The following is a 23271-nucleotide window of genomic DNA, read 5'->3' as shown; positions in this document are numbered from 1 at the left end:
CCTTACATCTCCTCATTATGACATTAAACGAAACCAAGGACACCAAAATACTATTTGTCATCATTAAACATTTCCACATTAATAAAAACAGAATCAATAAACATTATATTTAAATTTTAAATCTCATGGATTAAATCAGACTGAAGGGTTAATTTAGTAATGGCCAATATTTTGTAGCAAACAATGAAGTTATTCATTTGATGATACCACATTAGACCCATGTCCAATAGTTTGTTGAGAACATAATTTAATCTTGTGCGTGTTTCGAGATTAATTCAGTGTCAGCAACATCATCAGTGGTGGTCAGGACAGCAGAAACCTAGCCCGAAGTCAATCCAGCCATTTACTGAGAAGCGCCCCCCTCCAGGACAGGCAGCCCCTGTGAGTGGCGGGTCAATCTTGGCCCACATATGGTGTCATCGTGAACAACAGAGCACCTGTCACGGCCACGGCTCGTGTCAAGTGATTCCCATTTGCCGGCACATCTCCCAGGAGGCGATTAATCCAAAAGTGTCATGGCCTCAAATCAAACACTCCCCAGGATGGTCCTGCACAATGCTCCTTCCTCTCATTATTCACTTCCCTGTAGGCCAATAAAGTAAGAGCGTGCAATTTCCCCTCATCTTTCTTTACTGCTTGGCAGTGTTGCGAAGACCCGATCTCGCGAGACTGGGCAGCAAGTAAGCCAGTCAAATCAAGCAGCTTACTCCTGCGCTCCAACATCCTGGAGGGGCAAGGTTTGCTTCTAAAATTTGATTAACTTTTCCTTAAATGACTCCAAGTCTTGTAATGTTATTTCTTTCAAGGATTGATAACTCCAATATTATTAATTTTCTGCATTTTTCCAATCAGAAAAGCCACCAAGGGAGGTTAACTTAATTAGGCTTGATTAATTTTCCAACAGTTGCGATGACAAAGGGGATTTGGGCAATTTTATGTACATTTGTTTGTGCTGCCTTGACAGTTATGTATCAACACTAAACTATTAGGCTGTAATCATGGCTTTATGACCTTTGATTGTGCTAAGTTGGGCAAGAATTAAAAAGAAACTTTCTATGCACCAGAGGCACAAAGGTAATTTATTATGAAATTTAGTGACATCATGGGCGTATATACGATGGGGAATGTGATGTTAAATATGAATATACACATAGGTATAAGAAGATGAATAAATGAAGATGAATAAATGATAAATAAAAAGCCAGGAGTGCAGAAATGGAAAATATTCAACTAACTCGCTGGACCAGAACTAACTAAAATTTACTAGCCCACCACAATTTCTACTAGTCCGCCAGTCTATAGAACAATATGTTATTAACAATTTTATAATATACAGTGTCGTCACTTCAAATGAAATATATAGATATACTGACAAAACATTATTAATAACACTTGTTAAGTGATCAACAACATGTGTCAAATGAAGTCAAAATGACAGATAGACCGTCAGGCTAGTAGTTGCATGTTTTAAATCATCTGTAAGAACTTATACTAGCATCTGGTGAGCAGATGAGTACTTTCTGCAGCCCTGGAATCCATGAGGAATGGTGAGTAAAAATAAATTAATACATATATGTGTATATACAGGATCAATGCAGTGAAGAATGAAAATGATTCAAAAAAAGTGTTTGGGTGAATATGGGTATATGAGGATGTATGAATAAGAAACAAAAAAATGGATCAATAAATGAAGATGAAAAAAATGAGGTATGGAAAACAAAGATGAGTAAGAAAGAAGAAGAAGGAAATGTTTTATTTAACGACACACTCAAAACACATTTTTTATTTTACAGTTATATGGCATCAGACATATGGCTAAGGACCACACAGATATTGAGAGAGGAAACCCACTGTCACCACTTCATGGGCTACTCTTTTCGATTAGCAGCAAGGGATCTTTTATATGCACCATCCCAGACAGGGTAGTACATACCATGGCCTTTGATATGCCAGTTGTGGTGCACTGGCTGGAACGAGAAATAGCCCAATGGACTCACCGATGAGGATCGATCCCAGACCCACCGTGCATCAGGCTGGCACTTTACCACTGGGCTACATCCCACCCAAAGATGAATAAATGTAGGTGTATGTGGAAGAATAAATAAAAATTAGGACAAATGAAGGAAAATGGATGCATATATGTAACACAGGAACAAAGTATGAAAGGATGAACAAATGCAAATTACTGACTAAACATATTGTGACACATGGAGGAGGTATATGACTGTTTGAAAGATGAATAAATGAGAAGTGGAAAATAAAGTTGAATAATGAAAATGGATTAAGGAGGAATGCGGCTACTTGTGCGGGTACTCTTTTAACATGCTCCTATCCATTTAAGGTTTAGGCCTCATGGGTTTGACCTCCAACATCTCTAAGGAGAAATGAAGAATAAAGATAAAGGTCCAAGTGAAAAATGAAGAATACAGATTATTTTCAATCTTACCTGAGAAAGACCAAGGTATATTGACACAGTTTCTGATATGTACAGGAAGCGGCCATCATTTGCCAGAGCAAAGACAAAACCATCTATAGACTGTAAAAAAAAAGAGAAAATCCACATATATCATGAATCAAGGGTAAAGCAAATGATCTATAATCTACTTGTAGTTTTAGGTAAATTACAAACATGTAACACATACCACTGGCTTTGATATACCAGTTGTGGTGCACTGGCTGGAACGAGAAATAGTCCATGGGCCTACCGACAGGGATGGATCCCAGACAGACTGCACCCTGAACGACAATGCACCCTGAACGACAATGCATCCGTGATCAAGCCTAATTGGTGGATCTTCAGATGTGTATATTTCCGTATGACTTTGGACGAGAAAAGTCTCATTTAATTTTGGTACAATCATACATGCACTACAACAAAGTACTTTTTCATTAAAATACACCTCTGTTAATCTGTAAGCACTTAATAACCTTGTTTTGCTATTTTTACAACAATAGGACAAAAGAGGTAATTATGTTTTCTCGTGTATACTGCTAACATATAAGTTAAATTACAATGGTTGTCTATTCTCATGTATAGGTCTATAATGCCCTTTCTCACATTATATATGTTTTGCCGTTCTTAATGGGGAAATGATGAACATTTTGTGTACTGAAATGCAATTGTACATATTTTGCATTTCAACAGCTGTTGAACTTTTAATTGTCAAGACAGTCTATAAATTATAATATGGAGGAGTCAGATGGAGTGCTCATCATTTCCTTATATCTACTGAAACATTTTACTTCTGAACATTAATTTATCACTCTTCTCCACAAAATCCAAAAACATTTCCATATGTCAATAGACCACAGAACATTAAATGAGTTGCACCAAACTGTTACGTTACACATAAACTTATGAGTGGTATGCATGATTATCGCACTTTCGATGCTTTGATTGACAGCCAATAGTCCAGTGTGACAGCACAAGAGTTTATCTGCTGTCAGTTAAAATTAGCAAATAGCCATGCATATCACAAGTTAAGTTCATGCATTAACTGATTTGTATGACAACCCTAAGTGATGTTGCAAGACACGATATGGAAGTTTGACACAACTGTTTTAAGCATCTACCTGTGTTAAGAGGCCACATTTTTATTATCCCAAAATAATCTAATATAGAATAAACTGACATTTATTAAACAGCCACCTATCTTAAAAGGATACCCCCTTTAGTGGCTGCTCAACACAGGTTTAACTGTACTTTATTTGTTACCTATATCTTTTTGTTGGGGGAATGGGAAGTGACTTTTGGATTGGCAGGGGTATGTATTGAGTCTCTGCACATTTCAATTGTATTTCATGATTATTAAATATTTAAATAAATTCCCTCCAACCCCTTGATGCAATGAATCTGAAACAGGCTTAATGAATTGTAAATTAGATGGGTCCCTGAAAAACAGAGCCAAGTGATAAACTGGGCCGGAATTTCAGTCGTGTTGTTAGAATCACCTCAAAGAGCAACTTGTTGCAGAGGTAAACATGGCTAAATTGTTTCAATATTTGTACAGCTCTGGTCTATGTTGCAGCATACGTCTACAAACACTGAGCGAAGAACAACTTTATACCAGTTACCTGTTAATGAAGATGGTTCATCCAAAAGGCAAGGTATTAACACTTCAGAGATAGACGAAAAACAAATTTCAGATGAAAAACCGAACAGTACTAATTAACTATACATGCATGTAAATTACAATTAGTTACATATTCGTTTATGAAATATAAAAGTTAGAGAAAATACAGTATCCAGCTGGCAAAGTGAAATTTTATCAAGATTATACCTATACAATTTTCAGTGCAACACATAAGTCATACAGCTCAGTCCAAAGTCATGCAATTATTACAAATATTATTCATCATTAAAAATGTTTCTTTACACTTAAATGACTATATTTCATATGCAAATTAGCATAACCCATTTACAAGTAAATTCAGGTAACCCATTTCATTTTGAATTACCCATTATAACCATGTCATCAATTTAATGTGCAAATGAAAAATCAATCATGTAAAACTAGATTTGCACAAAAAATATGTGGGAAAATAAATCTGAGGCCTACTATTTGTTTGGGTCTGAAAAGTTTATCAAATGTGTTCATCCTACATAATTGTAAATGGACCTTTACTTATTCAAAAGGCTCAAATAATGTACATTTGTGTTTTTTCCTACGTTTTTTTTTCTGGGGGGGGGGGGGGGGGGTTATCAATATGTACAATGTAGCAATAGATTGGTTTTTTAAATTAACATGCAAATGGCTAAGGCATAAATATGGCCTAAGTTAGGAATGAAATAACAGATAATAATCAACACTGCTATTAGAAGAGTTTTAGTGTGTTTTATAAAGCCATGCAATAATCATTCTGGTCACATGCAGACAAAGTACCCTGTCATATTATAAAACTATAACAATCTGAGAAAATATTTTCTCTCTTAACTCTTATAAAGAAAGCCAAGATCTTAACTAGAAGACTGTAAAATTCCAGTGGAAGACATAGTCCCTCAATAAAATGCAGATCTGCATTGCAAAAGAATCTTTTTCAATTGAATTCCCCAATATAATTACCAGCGCAAATTGAACATTAATCCCTTTTAGACTGGCCAATCCAATGTGTATTATCTGTGTATTATGAGCATGCATTAAAGCTTGAGAAAGAAGGGTAACAGTGTTTTATTTGACTCCTCCATGATGGAAACTACCAATAGAAATGTGTAACAGCCACATGTATCTAAAACCATAATACTGTTCACTAATCTCAGTGTTCGAGAAAACCCAATCCTCTGTGTGGTAATGCTAGACATCAATCTACATGTAAGTGCATGTACACCACACTCATCAGTTCTTACCACCCACACTCACTGATCTTAAAGGTGCTATCTCAAAGTTGCATAATCATGGCACTTCACCATTATTTAGTAACTTTTTGCTTTCTAATGTATTATACTACATGTATATAACCATAAAAAATGACAACTTCATAATTTCATTTACTAGAAAAAACAAATTAATTTGTAGTTATTTATTACAACTAATGTAAATGTAAAAATAGAGAAATATAGCACTTACAATATTAATCATAATGATTTACTATCTTGAATAAATTTAACTGAAGGCTATCCTTTTTAAACAAGCATTACCATTTTAGCTAGGTTTTATTATTTTTCTCTTTAATATATATTTTCACATCAAAGAGCATTCAAATTGTCCATTATGGCTACTTGATAAACTGCAGTTTAGAAAAAGATAGCAACTGGTTTATGCTGTAGGATATTGGCTTTATCCTGTTCAGATGAATTGGCGAGGCCCATGAAGTGCCCTTTTCTTACCTTCCCAGGAAAAAGCCAATTTATGCTCATAATCAGTCATAACGTTTGTCATTTCAACCAGTATATATATAACAAACCATGATCCACACATACATGAGATGTTCTGTTTACGAAAGAACATGAATAAAATATCTTTTGCAGATAATTTTAAAGAAGAAGAACAAAACATTATTTATTAACATAGATCACTTATCTTTCACTCTAGACAAATCAATGCATCACAACTATCATACATTTGACATCTACCCGTCTATATAATAGTGTGCTGCAGTGTCTGTCATTAAACAACATATTGTCTTCCTTTTAGGGGAAGGAAGCCACAAGGTTTCCTCCACAAACATCTCATTAATTTAGAGATGGCAAGCTGGTGACAACAATAGGTTTCACTGGTTACGGTAGCTGTTGTATGAAATACATAATACCTTCAACATCTAACAGCTCGAGATTAAACAATATGCTATGGCATTTGTTTTTCTTAAAAGAGAAACGATCACCCAGTTTTTCCTGTGGACGTGGACCCTGTTACACGTATTTAAAAGACTGCAAGCCGACAACGGACTGGTGTTTTTCATATGCAATTGTGCAGGTTACGGCAGGCAGGAGCAGGTCAACGAGCCACAAGCACCTTTCCTGTTAATTCAGAAAGGGTGCCACAAACAATAATGGCTTTCTCAAATTTGATTATGGGTCTAATTAGGGAGGGTCTCCACTGAGACAATCAATCAGGGAACTAATACAAATGCCATTCAGCGTTTCCGACATGGTTATTAATGTTCTTCTGATTGCACAGCCAGTCTAGTCAGTGTCGAGGCAGCCCCCCACACACACACACATTCTCTTAACCGACCGTAGTGTGGGTAGAAGCACACCAGCCAGCGAATGGTATTCTTTTCACGTCCGGCACCCATGGGACGTGGTCTTTAAATTTGTTTGGCCAACAATCTCGAGACTTGATACTCATGAATACTGGTACAGGGCTGTTATAATGTGGCCGACTGATGAAATGTTTGGGGAGGAAGAGCTCAAATCAAGGAATGAACAGGATTACTCTCACAAGGCCAGCCGTAATTCACTGTGATTAAATAAACCAACCAAAATGTCAACGTCTCACTTCTCAGATGTTATAAACATTACAGAGAAAAATTACATAAAAGCTAAACTACAAACAACGAAACGTCAAATGATTGCTTGTCTTAAAATTAATAGCCTGTTAATAATTTTAGATTCTGAATAGAATAGAATAGAATAAATGTTTAACAACACCCCAGCATGATAAATGCATTGGCTATTGGGTGTCAAATTATGGTAAATGCAAAATATTAATTTAGATTCTGAAAGCAAAAATAAATAATATCATCATCTAGTTAAAATATTAAAAAATACATCTACCTGTATGCACAAATTTAATTATATTAATTTTAGTATAAATTTATACATACATGTACATGTATAGAGGTACGTGTATCTTCTTTAAGTATTTTTAAAAGATCGCAGTATTTTATATACATTCAGATACACAGATACAACTTTGTAATTTTTAAGCTTATGTTCTAAACAATTTCATTGAATGTGCATATCAGAACAATGTTAGATGTTTAAGAAGTTTTAGCCGATACATTCTGCATTGTTGTAACCATTGAAAAGGGTAGGCTTGTTCATAGAAACTCTTCCAACTTTTGATACTTTTTTTTATTATTTGAGCTAAAAAGAATTAAATATAAATATTTGATGTGCAAAAGTAACAAGAAAGTGTAATGTATAAACCTGGTAAAACAACATGTGTCTTGAATCTTATCTCTTTATTCTGATAAGTGAAGAAATCATTGTTCCTACATTATGTGATTCACATCACATGTTAATATGTGTATACATACATGTAGACTGTACAAGTCAACTTTTGTACAAGACGACAGTTTAGAAATAAATCCTAAGCTGAAGACAAGACATCAGCACAGGAAACATCTTCCATAAATAGTCATTCCCATTTCCTGCACTCTAGTATATGACAACATTTACAAATCCATGTTTGCACTCTGATTTTATTAACTGGGCGTTTATAATTTACACAGTTGATTAATTAAGGCATATTATAGCTCTAAAAAGTGCTTAAAATAGTTTAGTATTGCCAAGCTATCAAACAACATAATTGTTATGGTTTTCATAAATAATTGTGTTATTAATCAACTGCCGTGTCTATTTTCTTCTTGTTTTCTTTTTTTTTTTTTTCTGCTTCTTTTTTTTCTCTTTTTTGTTGTAGTATGTAATAGAATACGTGCACACATTTAAATAGGCCTACAGCTATTAGGTTACTGGTATGCAATCGACCATTAAACTTCTAAAAATATGTATTAATGCTGTATATTTAACAAAATAGATGTCATTCAGAGTAGTGATAGTATGCAATACTTAAGTATTGATGTTAGTGTAATTGAGCTCAATTGGGTGTTGTTGTTTTTCAGTTTAAATGACACTGCAAGTATTTCATATCCTGATTATCAACTTAGGGCTTCACTTCAGAGGTACAACTCAGTAACACAAATCAGATCCCACATTGATGGAAACTATTACAATAGACACTGGGGAAATGGGGGTTTAAAAAACTTCTTTTTTGTGGAGGGGCGTGATCATTTATTTATATTATTAAGTGGTTATTGTACACAATTATTTTTTTATTTTGGCAAGATGGATGGGCACCTTTGCATAGTTAAGGAAGGAAGGAATGAAATGTTTTATTTAACAATGCACTCAATTGTATTGTTAATAAAAAAAATAGTATAATGTTTTTTCACACTGTTTCATCAGGCATAACATTTTTAATTTTGTCAAACAAATTTAATGTTGGTGAATTGATTATCTGGCAAATCTAAATACAAAGCTATAGGGCCAGCCCTGAATTAAGCTTGAGATTTCCCACCAAACTGGTGTTACACAAGTGAGGAGATAAAATGCAAATCGTGTGGTATTCAATTATAATGCAAATGTTGAAGTAATACTGCGAATCCGAACTGCCATCTCACCAACAAGTAGTAACGGTGATGATAGCTCACAAAGAAGACATTAATTAATTCTATAGTGGAGAGAGGATCTACCTCGCCACAGCAGATCAACTCTGGGTTAAAGTGAGTAATTTCCCTTGGAGTTATTGGTTCTTGAGTGCGAGATGAGCACAACACTAAATAACATTGTGTCGTCAAACAGAGAGGAAAAAATAACATTACTCGCCTTTTCACAAATATTTATTGGATCAGCATTAAAAGGAAAATAAAAAAGGATAAAACTCTAAGTTACAAATAATAATATGGATGCACAAGAATTAAAGATAAGGCTTGTCTGAGACAATTTTAGCAAGATCTTGCTTTTTGCTTACAAAATATGTCATTCTAAACTGAAAACAATACATTATGCTAAAGATTACACCTCATGCATTATCTAAATTGCTGAATTTAAAACATACTTATTTGTGTTCAAATGGAATTAATCTTCATCTGGCAAGTGGAGGCAGGTATTTGTTTTTAACCGTATTTGATCTACATGTATCTAAAGAACTCTTACTTAATCTCAAAAATAGAAACTGACAAACAGCAACAAATGCAAAACTGCAATACAAACAGCAAATTTGCAAAAATAATAATTAGTGTCTATAAATTGATTACAAATGTACAATGTATTAATAATATCAAAGGAAAGTTTTATAGCCATGTATATATATACCATTTCAAACTGTTACCAAACATAACTGTAGATCTAGGATTACCTGTAATATATGAGTTCCCTGATGCGTCTCAAAGATATCCATTGCAATTGCAGACAAACTTCTTCGACGGGTGGAGCCATCTATAAATAATAATAATAATAATACACTGATTATAATTTACATAATAAACTAAATAAAGCCTACATTTTTTGTAAGCTCTATGAACCAGCCAAATGAAAAGTAATAAAATAAATTAATTTATTAGTTTCGTTGACAATTTTTTTTTTTTTTACTTTAGTTCATGTTTAATTTAGGCTTATTTCAAAAATGATTACATGGTAAACAAATGATCAATTTTTGGATGGTAGTGTTGGGGTTTTTCATTTATTTATTAAGGAAAGGAATAACTTCTCAGCACATTTTAAGCTATTTGGTGTCTAATATATATGGTTAAACAATTTAAGCGATTTGGTGTCTAATATATATGGTTAGATATTTTAAGCGATTTGGTGTCTAATATATTTGGTTAGACATTTTAAGCGATTTGGTGTCTAATATATATGGTTAGACATTTTAAGATATTTGGTGTCTAATATATATGGTTATCAAATAATGATTCAGGGAAATTTGTTTAAGGATTTCGCGGGTATCACAAAAATGATGTAATATTTACAGATATTTTTGGATTCCAGTTAATAGCATTATATTTCTGACCCAAAACTTGGGATTCATGGAAGCATGGTGTCCTGTTAAATTTGCAGCATGGTTATTTTGACTTGGCCAACAAAAAGGAAACAACAATACTACCACAACATAGGCTGCTGCTTCTACAAAAATATAAGCAATTACAGGACTTTTTACATGCACTTTTCCAGTGCATATTCCATGACCTTTGATGAACCAGTTATTAGACAATGGTTGGGATGGTGGGGGGGGGGGGGGGGGACGAGTCTGTCAAGACCAGTTGATCCTGTAACTCATCACGTCATAGGTAAGTGCTCTATCATTACATCCCATTACTAGTCGTTAAAAAGAAGGAAGGAAGACATATGTTTTATTTAATGACACACACAACACATTTTAATTATGGTTATATGATGTCAGACATATGCTAGGGACTACACAGAAATGAGATGAATACCTGCTGCCTGCATGCAATGTACACTATCTGATTAGCAGCAAGGGATTTTTTTATATACAGCATTCCACTGACAAGATAATACCAACCATGGCCTTTGTTACACCAGATGTGGAGCACTGGCTGGAACGAGAAATAGCCTACCGACAGGGATCAATCCTAGACTGACCGCACATCAAGCAATCATTTTACCACAGGGCTTTGTTCTGCCTCTCTAATTGTTAAAGACAGGTGAAGCGTTCGGCACTGCAGTCTGCCATATTTACACCTATGATACATTCTTAGACAGACCTCACTAGCCACATGTGACAACACCATTGACATATGAAACATGAGAGCCTGCAAAAAGTGCAGAGAATGTCCCTAAGCATGTCTCAGTTGAAAGTACTTAGAAGTGGTGCATTAAAAGAAAACAAAGGGCATTCATAAACAAAATGCCATTTAACTGCCCATTATTAAGGTTATTATTTGTTTTACCCAGCTGCTGCGATCCACTGTACTATTAATCAAAATTTAATACATCTTTTTCACCTTGACAATCATAAAAAGACAATAACCTTGCACAATTAATATACAGAAAAGCACGCCAATCATAACTCATATCCAGGTGAAGACATCACGAGAAATTAGTGTCACCTACAGCAAAAGACACACATGACATACGGCTCCAGAATGTTATACGACCGTAACTTATCAGCCTAAAATAGCCACCCCAGTTGTTCATGATGGATATTCATAGCAACTATTAGCATTGCTCAAAGCAGATTTTACATCAAACCACTTGGTCTTTGTTTGATGCAATTGGTGGCAACATTTAATGGAAGATGATATTTGAAGTGGGAGTCTTAATCTATTTTTCATGGGTGTGCAACTTGCTCCTCCATGACATTTTTGTTTTTGGATGGCCTTATACAGTCACAATTTGCTAACATTGAATGACAATATATAACTATTTCAAAGGTTATTTTTGTTTATTTACATATATATTAGGTCTATAGACATTGTAGTGAAAGATCACGTGGTTGCTATGGGCCTGGTAGGGCTATAGTGCACATTTCTTCAATTGTAAGGGTTTGTAGGATCATCCCCATAAAAGAAAACCACTGGGCTGTATTTCATTCCAACAAATGCTCTGTAACTACTATTTCAAGGTCTGTGGTATGTGCTGTTCTGTTTGGGTATAAAACACCTTGCTAGTAAGTAAACTACAAGTAAGTGTGTCTGTATAATATACTTATGAAAATGATTAGCCTACATTATATGTATGGCATCAAATATATGTTTACTGCTTTTCAAAATGAGAAGCTTGTATTTGGCACCAGGTTTTCACTCTGACTATACCAATGCAGGATTTCTGTCAAAAGGGTAAAATTACGTACCCTAATATTTTGGAAATTAAATATACATTAAAAAACCATTTAAGTACATCATAGAACTGCTGTTTAAAATGTGTCCAATTTCAGAAGATTTCATACTCATAACCACCTAGTAGAGACACTTATAATTTATTTAGATTTTATTAGGTACTCTCAAATTATTTTCTGACAGAAAGCCTGTATCAAATACCTGATGTTTCACACCTGATACAGTGATAATGACCATTTAAACATGTTTGGATGTTGTTACACATTCATTTCCTTTCCTATTTCTTTGGCACAACTCTCCGGACTGGTGTTCTGTCAGTTGGCTAGTGTCAGTGTGCTGTAAACATGTGGTCTCAACTCTGTACCTCCGTCTACCTGCTGTCATCATGGCCTGTGATGATGGCCATTATTATACTGTAACCTCTACCCAGATATGACATGGCAGACATTAGACGGCCATAACTGCTGTCATGTGAATGCTCTGTCTTGGGCCAAAAGATACATAAAAGAAGCTGTCTGTATCCACCGGTTAGTAAACCGGACCAAGACATTAATGGCCGTTAAGTTGTGGTTTACTGTCTGGTCGTTAGAATATCTGGCTTTTTACTATTGCAAATTTAAACTGTACATTAGGATCAAAATGGTTTGATGACCTCTTCTTCACAGTACATTCTCCTTAGCAAAACTATCTGTATCAGAAAAAAGATTACTTTTTTTTGCAATAAGAAAGAAACTTATTTTACCAAAGCAATTTTTTTTTTTTGATTTAAAGTAAAAAGGAAAGCAAAGAAATATTTGTGTAAACATATTTCTCATTCCAGCCAGTGCACCATGACTGGTACATCAAAGGCTGTGGTATGTGCTATCCTGTCTATGGGATGGTGTATATAAAAGATCCTTTGCTACTAATGGAAAAATGTAGCAGGTTTCCTCTCTAAGACTATATTCAAAATTAACAAATGTTTGACATCCAATAGCCGATGTGCTCTAGTGGTGTCATTAAACAAAACAAACTTTAACTGTCTAAACCATCACCTGTCTAAATCGGAAGTCATGTCCAGCTACTGTTAATCTATTAGCAAGAAAACTCTCCTGCCTAAACTAGATGCTGTCTATTCTGGATGCAAATTCAAGAACAAAAGAATGGATTAACAAGTACTTAGCTTTGTCTATATCTGCATGCAATTTTACCTATTGAACAATGACGGCAGTTCCCCAGTAGTTAGGGCACTAAAGTTAAATATAATAATCAGATAAATGTAGATAATGAACCAAACCTGTTGTGACGGTTGTATTCAGCGTAAGCAATCGATTATTATTAGTATATGTTCATATCTAAGTGCATTCCCTCATACTGATTCTGTGTCTTATTTATGTTAGTATTTTCCCAATCATGATATCATAAGAACCGTAACCGTGGATGAAATCTGTCTATACCAGCACTATGTGTAAACCGGTATATTTTGTTGGTTCCAAGTGAATTCAGTTTAGACAGAGTGCACTGTACTTGTTAATATTTGATGTCAAGATGCATGGTATCATTTTCATTGTCAAAAATAGCTACAGCAGCATATATATGCATGAGGAAATTGGGTCAATAGTTCATTTGATTTTGCAATATCTTCTAGAATTGCACATACACATGCCTGTATATAGATCTAGTTGTAAGATTACACGCCAAGAATCCAGCGTCATTTTTGTTGCTGAAAAGTCACGTTTGATGAAGTAAAAGTCAGGGTCAGTCACGTTACTACCTATTTGATACCTAAAAAAAGAACACAACAATGGAACAGAAATACACACTACAGTGACAGAACTGAACGTCTTTGTGGGAACTGAAGCCAAAACATTGCCTAACAAACATATGGCCTAACTGGTTTTGCGTTTGATCACGAAAGACAGCAGAAGTTTTAAGATTGTCCAACTGTCTCCACCGATTAAAGGGGAAAGGGCCGGAAGGCAGTCTAATGCCCCTGGGGATTTGCCGCTATCATTCCTAACATCACCAGGCGAAAATGCTTTATTGTGTAATAACTTCTAGTGTTGAGGCTAACAAAGTTATCTACAATTACCAAAGGACTGCTTATCACTTATACCTTTGGTGCAAAATGGTCCAAACTGCTTATTCATTTAAAATAATGCACCATCCTATCTGATGCATCGGAACTCAATTTGCCATAATGCTTATAAGCATGAGTTCCACCGAGGCATAGCGGTGAAGATCAGTGCAATAAATGTCATGAGGAGACCACTAAATACCTGTTTATCACAGTAAGCTTATCTGACAGGGAGTCAATTTTAATCTAGATATGCTGTCCCCTGCCACTGGTTCTGCTCTCGAGCCGTTATCAGGCCTTATCAACTGTATCTACAGTCTATTTCCGATATTCATAAATTTAACACGCACTTTGTTCCAAGTTCAGTAAAACTTTCAGATTAATTGCGGGTTCGGCCTCACAGAGTTACCCTTCTCTTCAGTCCTGTGAGAGAAGTTACATCCTTCTAAACAGACAGTGGGTTACGTTGACCAAACAAATTAAATTAAATGTCTTTTTCACCATTAAACTATTTCAGTGAATAAAATAACTTTAACATAAAATTTATTACTAATCTAGTTCTTAAGAATTTTTTTATTAAATTTAAACAATTGTTTTTCAAATTTAATTAAGTTTTAATTATTTATTTGTTCATGCATTGGGATGAACAATCATAGATGCACCTATAAATCAATTTTCATTGATCATATCTAGAACTTGAGTTTGTGAGAAATGGAGTTAAATATCAAAATTTATCATTGGATCTAAACACAGAAGTTGCCTATATATGGCCTATTGACTTCATCAAGGTAACAAAATAACATGAAACCCTCATAATTCGTACCTGATTCTTTTAATGAGCCCTTTGCTTTAATCACAAATATCCTGGTACAAATTTTTTTTTAAGTTTCATAAAGATTTCTTGTATATTGCAGGCTAAATGTCTTTTATAATATTGTTTAAAACACCTCATGGGGGAATTCAGTGACTTACTAAATTATCATTTATAAAGCTTTGTGTTTTTATTATTGTCATCATCATTACCGTCATCATCATTATTAGTCTAGCACTTGTCAAAGTTTTCAACATCATCAGCAGCTACATTGTACATCAGTTATTATCAGCTATGCAATGTGTTCTGGGGTTATACACTATAACATATGAATAGACTCAGAATACAGCCTTTATTTTTGGTTGTTCCATGGAGGGGTTGGAGTGATGTGGGCTAAATTATATGGAACACTAAACAGTAAAATACATGTGGGTGGGTGTGCTTCTATCAGAGATCTGCTTAAGCACACATGTTGTGGACACAATCTTTGACTTCATTAGAATTCCTTCAAATACATTTCTTTTCATTTATGCTTATTTTCATACTTATATCCAATTAAGGTGCCTTTATGTTGTCCTGGGCACATACTTTAGCTATCTGGGCTGTCTGTCCAGGTCAGTGTGTTAGTGGTTAGTTTTTAGTGAGTGTTGTTAAACTTGCTCTGCGTGGGAGCCAGTACTAGAATGTTAACCCAGTACCTGTCAGCCTGAAGTCTGATGGTTTAACTGCAACACCTCCAATGTCATATTACATAGGTGTTTTTTTATCATGCTATACTATCATATGGGCACCCCGTATCATACTCCAGATATTATTTGCAGCATATATATCATTATATGGGTACGCTGTACATATCATATTATTACAACAGCATTTTGATTCATGCTAAACCTCAGACAACACAGATCATTCAGGTAGAGTATATCATAATACATATCATTTACCTTTTGAATAAAAGTAGATTAGTTTAACAGTAATTAATACTACCCACCAATATCTAATGCTATATACCGATCCTTCTTACACACCCTTGTAAGGGATGACCCATTTTAGATCAATATCACCTCCAACATATGCTGGAGATCACTTCTGAGGCTTGTGATTGGCTGTTCTGAGGTCATGAACAGGTCACCACAGTTTCACATTTACCTAAGGATACTACCACAGTTTTAGTTTTAATCCAATAAAACAAAAATGAACAAAACTGATTACTCTGTGATGTTTACCGTAAATTAAACTGAAACTGCCCTGTTAGAAAAGATGTTTAAATTTATTTTACATCTGGTTTATTGAATCATGTAAAAGATAGAATAGGCCTACTATATGCTCATGTCTATTAGACACCATTCATCTTACAGCTCATTGTTTAAAAGGAAGGAAATAGTTTAATTAACGATGCACTCAACACATTTCATTTACAGTTATATGGTGTCGGACATATGGTTAAGGGAAATCTACTGTCGCCACTTCATGGACTACTCTTTTCAATTAGTAGCAAGGGATCTTTTATATGCACCATCCCACAGACAGGTAGCACATAGCACTGCCCTTGATGTACCAGTCGTGGTGCACTGGGTGGAGCGAGAAATAGCCCAATGGGCCCACTGACAGGGATCGATCCCAAACCGACTGCGCATTAAGCTAGCGCTTTACCACTGAGCTACTCATTGTTTAAAAATGTATTTAACTCCCTTTCACCCATTAGATACATTCTTTTTAACTAACTTGTAAGATAAATGGTATCCAATGGCCACTAATGTAGTATTGTCTGTTTATTACCCAAGAATTTAACTGGGGAATCTAAATTCAGCTTCAGAGCATGGCTGTATGAGCCATGGATGTAACGTGACATGCAGTATAAATAACTATAACCCAGCCCCCAGTGCCTACAGAGACTGATAGTAATTGGTGATTACGGTATTGTAACCTGCCTCGCACACGTTCCACAAGAGTTGCATCACTCTCTGCCTGAGCAACTCTTGATTGACCACACTGAGACAACTGAGAGAAGGCGGTATTTATCATGCCACAATTACAGCGGTCCGATACCAAGTGGCATAGGTCAAACAGTACCAAACTATACCGGCATTTATTATTAATAGTTCTTTGGGTAAGGTCACATGAAGAACATAAATAGATGACTGTTTAAAACTCAAATGATAAAAAGAAAACAAAGACAGATCAAGTGGAAAACAAAACTAAACTGTTAATTCAATTTGAGCAGAAATGCCACATTTCTGGGACTAAAACTAGCTTAGAAGTCAGGGCCTAGTTGTTCAAATAGTTAAATTAACCTGGGGTTAGTCTAATATTTTCCTTTTAATTATGATTATACAAATACAAAATAAACTTTAGATTTGATTATGTTTGGATATCTTTGGTTGTTCTAAATCAAGTTTCAGTTATTATTTGTATTGATTCAATCTTTGGTTTTACAAATTTCTGTTAACCACTGGTTAAGCTAACCTCTGAACAACCGGCCCACAGCCTATTACATTTTCATCCTGTGATTACCTTTGATGGATTTGTTTGGGGGTGGCCCATCTCTGTGCCACGGTGGGTCACCGTGGCTGCCAAAGTCTCTTAGCTTGAGGTAGCTAATCGAGAGGCGTATGATGGAAGCCTTGTCTAGCTGACTGGTGATGGCCGCCGGGAGGGGCAACAGCTTAGCAAGCTCATAGAACTCATAGTTCTCCTTGCCACGCCTTGAACGTGCTGCATCTCGGGACTTTTCCTTTCTTATTTCCAAGATGCTGAAACATTAAAACAAAAATAACACAAATGAGCATAGGATTTCAAAGTGCATAAAATGGGATCATTTGATACAATTACATTTACCTGACATGCACTTACAATTGTATGCTCTTGAGACATCATTGAATGCACACCGATTCACATCTAAGTTCTTTAGTCATTTCGTGTGTCAAAGGTAATAGTCTACAGACAGAAGGCTCAAACATGGAGTCTAACCTTTACACTTCAGAAGAATCAAACATGACATCACACTCTACATGTTTAAGTTCAAGTCTTGAGTGAAGACTGTAAACTTACAAACATGGAGCCTATTGTGGTTCCCCGACTACTTGATGGATTCTTATGTATTTTGTGCAAGAACTCTTCTTTAAAAAAAATTTAAGTCAGTACTATGGCAGTGCCAACTTAAAGCTATCAATAGACTAGTCCATATATTAAATATTTTGTCATGTTTACACATACACCAAAAAAAAAAAACAAGTTTGGAATTTTTATTAAAAATGACATGATGCATTTCATGAATTTTAATTCATAATCATCTATTAAAAAACTAGTGACCAAAATGCATTACAATTCACATAATAGGTTATCCTTCCAAATACTATGTTTTATATATAATAGTAAGACTTCTCCACCCTGTTGCTATTAAAAAGAAGGCAAGTACATGTAGTTGTCTAGCAATACGGCTCCAATACCCAAGATCTGACACTAGAGAATATTTTATTTTTCATACTGGGAGCTTCTCGGTCAGATGCACCTCGCAGTCAAATTCAATGAATAATTGTACCATAATGACTTCCCGAATGGCCTATCTGGATAACATTCACACCTCTCTGACTTCACCAGCATGATCTCAGCTACAAAAGACTTGCGCCGGACAAAAGCTGACAATTTTTATTGAGCAATATTTCCATTATCAAACTCCCGTATCAATGTCTCTGGCTAGTGCTGTTCCTGCCTCGGCAATGTGTTCCCATAAAGAATTGCGTTTCCGATACAGCACTGCGAGAGAGCAATCATGAAATGTGTCGATAGGCCATCAAGTCATCAATAACCACTGAAACATGTGTCCATCAATAGTCATTAATCACCCATGTATGAAAAAAAAAAGAAAAAAAGATTGCTCAACTTTCTCATTCACAGTCACTGTAGCTGACCAGTTTAGTGAAATAACTGGAGTCTTTAAGATTGAACTCGTGGCAGATACAGCTGACTAGGTCATCAATTATCCTATCAAATACATGTCCACTTACTGGGATTAATCATCTAAACAATAAATTTGTGTCCAGTTTCCTTGCATCCAGACAGCTGATGAAGCTAAGAAATTAATCAGCATGTCTTTGATGTTTGTTTTGCAGCACCATCACAAAGAACAGACCATTTGTCTTCAGCATATTGCCTCTTTAAAGGGACTGACCCTAGTGTTTAAACACTAAGGCATATTTTTTACTATTAGAGCCATTTATGATCATATGAAATCAAACAATATTTATATTTTATTGTTTACATTATTCATTTCCGTACAACCGGAGTGTTTCTGGTCATCCTGGTGTTTTTAATACCACAAAATGCATTTTTCATATTTTTAAAAATGCATGCGTGTCTTGAGAAGTAATGGTTATGTAGTTGTGTTTTTAGTCAGTCTATTTTAACAGTATTTCAATGTCACAGACTCTTATTTCCTCTGTTGTATCCAAATTTGTTACAGGTTAATAAATTAACCAAAACTTAATGTCCTTTTTTATGGGTTGAAACGAGGATCTATGTGAAAAATATACCTTAGTGTTTAAAAACTAGGGTCTGTGTGAAAAATATACCTTAGTGTTTAAAAACTAGGGTCTGTGTGAAAAATATACCTTAGTGTTTAAAAACTAGGGTCTGTGTGAAAAATATACCTTAGTGTTTAAAAACTAGGGTCTGTCCCTTTAAAGCTTCTGTTCCTTTTATTGTCCTTTTTATGCTTTATTTATTTTTAAATCTAATCTGTCAACATGGCAGTGTACTTGAATATTAACTAGATATTACCACTAATCATACAGCTAAAACCAGCATTTATATATGTAAATGATACACTGGTCACCTACCTACATGTATGCACAAATGTTTATGTTTACGATCCATTAAATATACTAATACTTGTATTATGCCTGCTAATAGCACAATATGCTGAGATGTCATTAAACATGATTTTCCATTCCTGCCCACAGATGCCATGGTGAATAATATCTGTTGTTCATGCTACAAAGGGTAAACAAATTGGGCTTAGTAGTCATATCTTAATGAATAGTCCATATCAGCATGACATGAATTATGGTGTAATTAAGGTAAATGAATCAGGGAAGGAAGAAGAAGGAAGACATATTTTAATAAACGACACCCTCAACACATGACAGATGGTTAAGGACCAGACAGACAATGGGAAAGGAAACCCACTGCAGCTATGCCATGGAAATATTTTATTTAACGATGCACTCAACACATTTTATTTATGGTTATATGGCATCAGACATATGGTCAAGGACCACAGAGATATTGAGATGGGAAACCCGCTGTCGCCACTTCATGGACTAATCTTTCCAATCAGCAGCAAGGGATCTTTTATATGCACCATCCCACAAACAGGATAGTGCATACCACAGCCTTTATTACACCAGTTGTGTAGCACTGGCTGGAACAAGAAATAGCCCAATGGGTCCAACGAAGGGGATCGATCTTAAGACCGACCGAGTATCAAGCGAACATTTTACCACTGGGCTATGTCCCGCCCTCAGCCATGCCATGGATTACTCTGTGTGATAAGCAGAAAGGGATCGTCTATATGCTACATCCCACAGGATAGTGCATGTACATGCCATGGATTACTGTGTGATAAGCAGAAAGGGATCGTCTATATGCTACATCCCACAGAATAGTGCATGTACATGCCATGGATTACTGTGTGTGATAAGCAGAAAGGGATCGTCTATATGCTACATCCCACAGGATAGTGCATGTACATGCCATGGATTACTGTGTGATAAGCAGAAAGGGATCGTCTATATGCTACATCCCACAGGATAGTGCATGTACATGCCATGGATTACTGTGTGATAAGCAGAAAGGGATCATCTATATGCTACATCCCACAGGATAGTGCATGTACATGCCACGGTATTGGTTATACCATCCAGCCAGTGCACAACGATTGGTATATCTAAGGCCATGGTATGTGCTATTCTGTCTGTGGGATGGTGCATATAAAAGATCCCTTGTTACTAATGGAAAAATATAACAGGCTTCCTCTCTATGACTGGGTCAAAATTACCATATGTTTGACATCCAATACCCAATGATTAATAAATCAGTGTGCTCTAGTGGTGTCATTATACAAAACAAACTATCCCTTGTTATACCAGTTGTGAAGTACTGACAGAAAAAAAAAAAAAAAAAAACCCCTTGTTGATCCCTGGCTTACCAACAGGGATCAACACTAGACTGACTATGCATCAGGCAAGTGCTTTATCACTGGGCTAGGTCAAATTTGGGGCATCCAAACCTAACATTACCAGTATAATGTATGTCAGGCAATAAAAAAATATTACAAAGCTATAAATTTTAACTGAAATACATGTGTGCGACATCTTTATTGCCATTTAAATAGGTTTCCATAAAGCTATTTATTAATGTTAGTTACAAAATATATTGGTTACTCTATTGTGTGCACTTGTTAGAGGGGGGGACGTAGCCCAGTGGTAAAGCACTTGCTTGATTGCTTGGTCAGTTTGGGATCAATCCCCATTGGTGGGCCCATTGGGTTATTTCTCATTCCAGCCAGTGCACCACAACTGGTATATCAAAGGCCATGGTATGTGCTATCCTGTCTGTAGGATGGTGCATATAAAAGATCCCTTGCTACTAATGAAAAAATTTAGCGGCTTTCCAATCTATGACTATGTCAAAATTACCAAATGTTTGACATCCAATAGCTAATGATTAATAAACCAATGTGCTCTAGTGGCGTCTACAAGCTGTCTTTTGAACTAAAACATGGGATGTGGCTTAGTGATGTAACTTTTGTCTCAAGTGTGATTTAATTGTCATATGAACAATTCTCTTCACTGAACTACCTGTCAGAATGATCAAATGTCTGACATCCACTAGCTGATGATCAACTATCAATGTGCTCTAGTCGTGTCATTAAACAATCCAAACTTTAACATTTGAACGGACTATGGAATCTTTTCCATTCTCTTTTTTTCTAATCATTGTTCCTTTAAGCCCAACAGATCCAGGTCAGGTCATAGGTTTAAGGTGCACATTGAGAGCAAGCTGTTGTAGCACACACTTGTCATGGGTGCAGATGTCCACTTTTACTGGCTTCTCTGTTCAGGACAGAAAAAGGTTTGGGGTCAGTGGGAGAGGGGGTTACCCACATATGGCATGTGCAAGGTAGCACAAGCAGCACGAACAAGGTCGTTAGCGGCAAGGGTTGGTTTTGGTGCTATTAAATTTGCAAATGTCCCGTAGGATTAAAGCCAAATAGAAAATGTTGCATAATTTCTTGATTGTAATTTTGACGCATAATTTAAAAAGGTTCATCAAAATTGAAAATGGAGCTAATTGGTTGATTTGACTTAGTTGCTTAGTAGGGTCCAGGGGCATATTAAAAAAAAAAGGTCACTGGTAGGGACCTGTAAAGAAAAACATCTGATGGACAGTAATATAAGAGTTGCCAATGTAGTTGCAATAAAACATTTTAAATTAGCCACTTTTGAATAATGTTCAAGCACAAAATCTATATATCTATTAAAATTACTTTAAAAAATATTCTTTTCTGTGTGATCCCTGAACTGTGGTTAATTTCTCTCTCATTGTGAAAACGACAGGTTGCAAATTCTTGACACCTACAGGTAATAAACATGTCTGCAATATCACAAGGTTTGTCAAATGTATGTTTCTCTTTACTCTGAATTAAAGATGAACTCATGACTCATGATAATTTTTCTCATAAATTGTTATAAATTTGTTTACATTTTAGCACTGATCACAGTAAAGTGAATGAATGAATGAATGAATGAATTAATGAATGTTTAATGAATGTTTAACAACACCCCAGCACGAAAATTACATCGGCTATTGGATGCCAAACTAAGGTAAATATAAAAATGAAGTGATACAGTAAAGTTATAGTCTGACATATGCATGGCCAACTGTCAAAGGCAGTTAATTATTATCCTATTAAAGGCAGAGTCACACCATTAATGTTGAGTTGAAATATACATTGCAGTATTTTTCTGTTCATTGAGTATTTTACTGTTCATTGAGTATTTCACTGTTCAGTTAATACTTAAGAAACATCAAAAGCCATTTTGCACATTTTAAATAGCTACATAATATTAGCTATATATGAAGTGTTTTTCCCAATTTGCGACTTGGTAGTACATGGGGTGGGATGTAAACCCAGTGGTAAAAGACTGGCCTGCTGCACCGTCGGTCTAGGATCAGTCCTGTCTATAGACCCATTGGACTATTTCTCTTTCCAGCTAGTAAATCAAAGGCTGTCAGATGTGCTATCCTGTCTGTGGGAAGGTGCATATAAAAGATCCCTTGCTACTAATGGAGTGGGTTTTCTCTTTAAGACTATATGTCA

At 35.5% G+C, this 23271-nt stretch overlaps 1 protein-coding gene across 1 annotated transcript in view; it reads right to left on the bottom strand.

Moving 5' to 3' along the window:
* Nucleotides 1-23271, bottom strand: part of LOC121371317 (protein trachealess-like) — a 56158-nt gene that overhangs the window by 14056 nt on the left and 18831 nt on the right. Inside the window, exons 3-5 of the mRNA XM_041497121.1 lie at nucleotides 17403-17641; nucleotides 9579-9658; nucleotides 2447-2536 (exon numbers count right to left, since the gene is read on the bottom strand). Of these exons, the coding sequence (XP_041353055.1) occupies nucleotides 2447-2536; nucleotides 9579-9658; nucleotides 17403-17641 (409 nt within the window). The remainder of the gene's footprint in view (nucleotides 1-2446; nucleotides 2537-9578; nucleotides 9659-17402; nucleotides 17642-23271) is intronic.

This window comes from Gigantopelta aegis, chromosome 4 (genome assembly GCF_016097555.1).
Source record: "Gigantopelta aegis isolate Gae_Host chromosome 4, Gae_host_genome, whole genome shotgun sequence".
Classification (NCBI taxonomy): Eukaryota; Metazoa; Mollusca; class Gastropoda; order Neomphalida; family Peltospiridae; genus Gigantopelta; species Gigantopelta aegis.
Note: the sequence above shows the minus strand (reverse complement) of the source record. Positions and strands in the feature narration are given on the sequence as shown.